The sequence below is a fragment of the Stylophora pistillata genome, chromosome 4 (genome assembly GCF_964205215.1).
Source record: "Stylophora pistillata chromosome 4, jaStyPist1.2, whole genome shotgun sequence".
NCBI classification, from domain to species: domain Eukaryota; kingdom Metazoa; phylum Cnidaria; class Anthozoa; order Scleractinia; family Pocilloporidae; genus Stylophora; species Stylophora pistillata.
The window spans coordinates 42,232,516-42,238,451 of record NC_142522.1 but is presented as its reverse complement, the minus strand read 5'-3'; the positions used below and the strand labels follow the sequence as shown (position 1 = coordinate 42,238,451).

The following is a 5,936-nucleotide window of genomic DNA, read 5'->3' as shown; positions in this document are numbered from 1 at the left end:
ACGCCTGTCAGACTTGCACCGCCTGAAGGAAATTGGTAAATAAAACTTCAGGCGGGCCTTGATAGAAGCAATCACCGCCACAGCGCCAGGACGAACGTTACGGAAACGGAAATCGTTCCTACTCCGCCAAATACAAAACTTAGAAACATTGAGCAGATAGACAAAGACACGCGGGACAGAAACCAGTTCACTAGAGTTGAAACCAAAGAGGACATGACGTAAAGAGATGGCAGGACACATAGGAGAGAAGGAAAACAGCAAGGACTGGACCCAGGCGAGAACACTCTGAGCAAGTGGACAGTAGAAGAACAAATGCTTGAGTGACTCGACCGTGGGTCCACAAAAACACGAGAGAGGAACAGATAAACCAAAAGAGGAGAGACGCCGGGCGGTGTACAGGATGCCGTGCGCAATCTTCCAATTTAGGTCGATGACACGACGGTCAAGATAAAAGAAGGATAGGGCACGCCACGTGGCAGGCCAGTCAAGGTTGGGATAGATGAATAGAAACTTAAGGACACAATAAGGCTGGACCATGTTCTCAGAGAGAAGATATAGGTAGCAAGACTTGGTAGACATAGTAAGAACGGGAGAACAAACAAGAGGGCATGAAGAGCCGTAGACTAAAGAGTTTTTTGACGTGGCGAAGGCCCCGTCGAGCCTACGCCAAGCCAAAACCAGAGCTTGATAGAAGGGCGGCAAGACCCTGAAGTCGAAACTAAAAGGACGAGAAAACACAACAAGAGGAGAGACACCAAACAAAGAGTTAAACCAAAAGGACATGAGAGCGACCCAACTGGATGGGGAGGAGACGAATCTCCTCACCCATTGACCAAGGAGGGCCCTCACCTTGGACTGAATATTAACCACAGAAAAACCACCAAAAAGGGGAGATTGAACCACGGCCGAACGGGAGACAAGCTCAACCTTGCCAGACCAGAAAAACGAGAAAACAAGACGGGAAAGCTTCGCCTCCACCCAGGCCGGCATGTGGATAAGAGAGGCCAAATACCAAACCCGGGAGAGGGCGAGAGCGTTAATGACTAGGGCCTTGCCATGAAAAGAGAGAACACGAGAACGCCAAGACTTGAGAACACGGTCCACCGCATTAATGCGAGGACGCCAGTTGTCTTCATCAAGGTTACCGGGGCCGACAAACACCCCCAGCACCTTGAGCTTAGCAGGAGACCAGTCAAAAGGAACCGGGGGGTCCGTACGACCCCGCCAACCACCCAACCAGAGACCCTTGGACTTAGAAAGGTTGATCTTAGATCCAGAAGCTAGTTCAAAAAGCTTGTAAGTCTCAAGGGCAGCCAGAATGCCAGAATCAGTGGTAAGGATTAAAGATGTATCGTCCACGTACTGCGAGATGGGAGACAGTACGGGACACCCAGGGAGAGACAGACCCTTGATACGGGGGTCTGCACGGATACTACACGCAAGAACCTCAGACACAAGAACATATAGGAGGGGAGAAAGAGGGCACCCCTGCCGGACACCACGAGAAAGGCTAAAGAAAGGAGTCAGGAACCCATTCACATTGACCGCGCTTTGAACATGAGTATAGAACAAGTCGACCCACGCGACAAAGGAAGGGCCAAAGCCCATGGTGACAAGAGTGGACCGCATGAAGCCCCAATCCACACGGTCAAAAGCCTTCTCTTGATCGAGGGACAGGATGGCGACAGGGGTGCCAGAAGACTCAGTATAGCTGACAACGTCTCTAAGCAGAGCAACATTTTCTCCGATAAAACGGCCAGGGACTCCGCATGTTTGATCTCGGCTGACAACGAGGTGTATTACCCGGAGGAGACGCCCAGCTATGGCACGAGAAGCAAGTTTATAATCCACGTTTAGAAGAGATATGGGCCGCCAATTTTTGGGGTCAAGGCGGTCCCCCTTCTTGAAAGACAGAGTGATGATACCTCTGCGCTGAGAGAGGGAGAGAAAACCAGAGGAAGAGCATTCATTAAGAACAGAAACAAGATCAGAGCCAACCACGTCCCAGAAACGGAGATAGAATTCCATAGGCAGGCCGTCTAAACCAGGTGCCTTGTTACGAGCCATGCCCTTGAGAGCGACGAGGACCTCTGATGATGTAAGAGGGCCCTCACAACTGTTGGCCTGATCTTGAGAGAGAACAGAAGACAAATTTTCAAGAAGAGAAGATTGAACATGAGGGTCAGTAGGTGAGGCTGTATAAAGACTAGAATAGAAGGAACCAAGAGACGCACAGAGATCGGCAGAAGACGAGACGATAGAGCCATCAGGCTCTCTCAGCGCAGAGATATGACGGTCAGCGGAACGTTTTTTCTCGAGACGAAGAAAATACTGCGAGGAAGACTCACCCTCCTCAACCCATCGGACTCTCGCACGCACCTGAGCCCCCCTCGCAGCATGGGAATCAAGCCGGGCAAGCTCAGAACAAGCAGACCGCCAAGGGTCAATGCAGGAAGTAATTCCAGAATCAACTTTGGCCTGAAGATGCTGGACAAGACGTACCAGGGCATCTCTGGATGAAGATGTTGTGCGGGCTTTATTTGCACAAAAGCGGATAGTAAGCCCCTTGATTTTACTTTTCCCACGATCCCACCACTTAGCTAGAGAAGGAAAGCGGGGGATGGCAAGGCGCCAAGCAGACCATTCATCACGGACTAGTTGCCGATAGTCCGGATCGTCGAGGATGGAAGTATTCAGCTTCCAGTAGCCTGGGCCAGGTGGAACGGCATCGGGAACAGACAGAGATAAACACAAACCGCGATGGTCCGAGAACGGACACACATACACGGAACAAGACGACACTGATGGGACCCACGCAAATGGGACCCCAAAAAGGTCAATACGCGACGCTAAACTGCCATTCCACCTGGTCCAGGTGAACCCAGGAGTAATGGGGTGGAGATAACGCCAGATGTCAATGACGCAGGACGCCTCAAAAAGATGGTTTAGTGTGGGAGAACTATCTCCAGACAAGGAGGCGGGGTCTGGGCCACGCCTATCTCGAGCCCTATCAAATACAGCATTGAAATCTCCAGCAAGGACCGTAGGGATGGAAGGGTCGATCCTTGAATGAAGGCCATCGAAAAACAGGTCTCGTGCAGGGTTGCAATTAGGAGCATAGACACAGACAACTCGGAAAATTTTATCATGAAACGAGAATTCACATTGTAAGAAACGACCATCAGCAGACCAAGACTTTAGAAGGGAGATAGAGGGACGATAGAGAACAACACACCCACAAGAGTGAATAGAACCCGGGGCTAGCACAGACAAGAAACCAGACGAGGAAAACCACGATGAACATTCAGTTAAGGAAACACAATGAGTCTCCTGAAGGCAGATAACATCCACCTTCACCGGGAGAGAGCGCAACCATTGCACGAGACCATCACGCTTCGACCGGTCCCTGATGCCATTGACATTCAAAGTAAGGAGAGACAAAGCCATGAGGAAGAGATGGATGACCCTCATGAAAGCCAGGGCTGGGGCTGGGGTTTCCCCTTCCTACTGGGAAGATTGGGGACAGCCCTCGTACGCTTAGAGACCGTACTCGCCAACTGAGTATGAGAAGGAACCATGACACGTTTCTTAGAGCGTTTCCTGGAGACAACTTCAAAACCGTCCGATGACATGCTCCTCGTGAGAGGAGAGGAGAATTCAGAAATATCAGGAGACTCTGAGGCCTGAACAGGGGTAGAGTCCTGAGAGGAGAATTCGGTGATATCATCATCGACATTAGTGACACTTTGGCCAACACTAGTATTAGTGGTACTTTGACCAGACTTAACTATTTTACTGGTACTTTGACCAAACTTAACTAATTTACTGGTACTTTGACCAGACTTAACTATTTCACCGGTACTTTGACCAGACTTAACTAAAGAACTGGTACTTTGACCAGACTTAACATTATCAATAAATAATTCACTGGAATTAACTAAAGTACTGGTACTTTGACCAGACCTAACATTATCAATAACTATAGGACTGGTACTTTGACCAGACATAACACTATCATTAACTAAAGGACCGGTACTTTGACCGGACTCACTATTATTAACTAAACTGGTGTTTTGACCAGCGATACTATTATTAGGAACACTATTTATTTCTGAGGCCTCAGATTGTTTAGGAACGTTATTTAGATTACTGATTTCATTATTACTGGCTTCGCCAGGAGCAGAGATAACCATTTCTTCAGACGGAACATCAACAGATTCGTTGGGTGGACAAGGAACGTTACCCGGCAGATTTGCCACATCTCCAGAAGAAATGGGCGGGAAATCAGCGGCCGGGGAAACAACATAGGGCGTAGAGCCCCAGACATTTCCGGTACGGCGGGAAGGGCAGTTACGGGCGAGATGACCAGCTTCCCCACATTCCCTGCATTTTCCATTGAAGGGACAGTCAGCAGCTTTATGACCCATGGTTTTGCAGATAGAGCAGAATGGCTTGATACCACGATACCAAATGCGCACAGGGTAACCGTCAATGGTGATTTGTGCGGGGATAGGTTTCTCCATGGACATGGTCAGAATTCGTGATCCAGTAAGAAGATGTGGACGCCCCATGAAAGCCTGACGTTTGCAGAAGAAAACTTTGCCAAAGGTCTTGAAGTCCTCGCACAGGATCGCGTCATCCCCTTCAGCGGGGTAGTGATGGATATAGACGAGCGTGTGTGGACGATCGGAATTGGTGACACTACATTCCACACCATCGAGATTTATAAAACCGGACTCAACAAGACTCGCCATATCGTCAGGATCTTTGAAAGTGAGGCGAATAAGGCCTCCCGGAACAAACTGAACCGCAGATAGTCTATTAAGGTCGATTTCCTTTTCCAACATTTTAAGAACAGCTGGTCTAGGGTGGACCGTAACTGCCGCCGTAGCATGGACAACACAAGTTCTAGCACATATTAACATTTTGAAAAGGAATAGGAAGAGAGAAAAAAAACAAAAAGGAAAGAAAGGAGAGAAAAAGGACTACAACAATTGCCAAAAAAGGCAAAAAAGGCAAAAAACCCACCAAGTTCAGCAAAGCTGAAACCTGGATGGGTTCCCAACAAAGCTCGGCCCCACCAAAAAAAACCAAAAACGAGATGGGTGACCGAAAACAACAAGACAAAAAAGACTGGCGTTCCACTCCCGGCAGGTACTTAGCACAGTCGAATAAATTTGAAAAATGAGAGAATACTTACAAATCCTTTGCCCACGATGAGGTTTCGGACCAACACTTTACCTTGCAAAGATGAAATCCCGCGTCAGGTAAGTAGGGCGCACACTGTTTCGACCTATGTGGGTCTCATCAGTGCAGTGCAGACACTGGGCCAAGCTCTGGAATAAACCATTGCCTGGGCGCTACACTTGTGGGACCAAGTGCAGACATGTTGCCATGCGAGAGTGCTCAAATCACAACTAAGGTGATGGGCTTCGCCCGAAGGCTAAGTGCATGGCAACCCCAGTGTAGAGTGCTCAATCGCAAGGTAGCCAATATATATATATATATTGGCTATATAATTATACCTCAAGAATTAGGTTACTTGAACTTTTACTGCAACTCTGAGTTTCATGCCTCTTGCGAAGCAATCGTCAGGCAACTGCCAGAAATAACGGTTACAATCCACCAAAATTTTAAAGACGAAACAGTGTATACATGCGCGCGCAACATACTGCACGCGCTATCGTAACGTTAGGTTCTTTAACAGGAATTTCCTGACATGTCTGCAACCTGATGTCAGCTGATTTCTTTTGTTTAAACTTGCCATCTGCGGTTTACAAATGATAAAATATTTTTCCCACAAACACAAGTTGCATCTTTTAGCTACATTGGAATACGAACTAGCTTGTTTCACCTTGCGCCACTTAATATTAAACTTAGTGTCCTTATCTTTAAGACTCCATACATATTTGCTAAGTTCAGTAGCATGCCTGTAA

At 48.0% G+C, this 5,936-nt stretch overlaps 1 protein-coding gene across 1 annotated transcript in view; it reads right to left on the bottom strand.

The window, feature by feature from the left end:
* The window catches only part of LOC148733829 (uncharacterized), a 9,517-nt gene extending 4,052 nt beyond the window's left edge, over positions 1–5,465 (bottom strand). Inside the window, exon 1 of the mRNA XM_088758039.1 lies at positions 4,101–5,465. Coding sequence (XP_088614165.1) covers positions 4,101–4,925 — 825 coding nt within the window. The 5' untranslated portion in view covers positions 4,926–5,465. The remainder of the gene's footprint in view (positions 1–4,100) is intronic.
* Between the last annotated feature and the right edge of the window lie 471 nt (positions 5,466–5,936).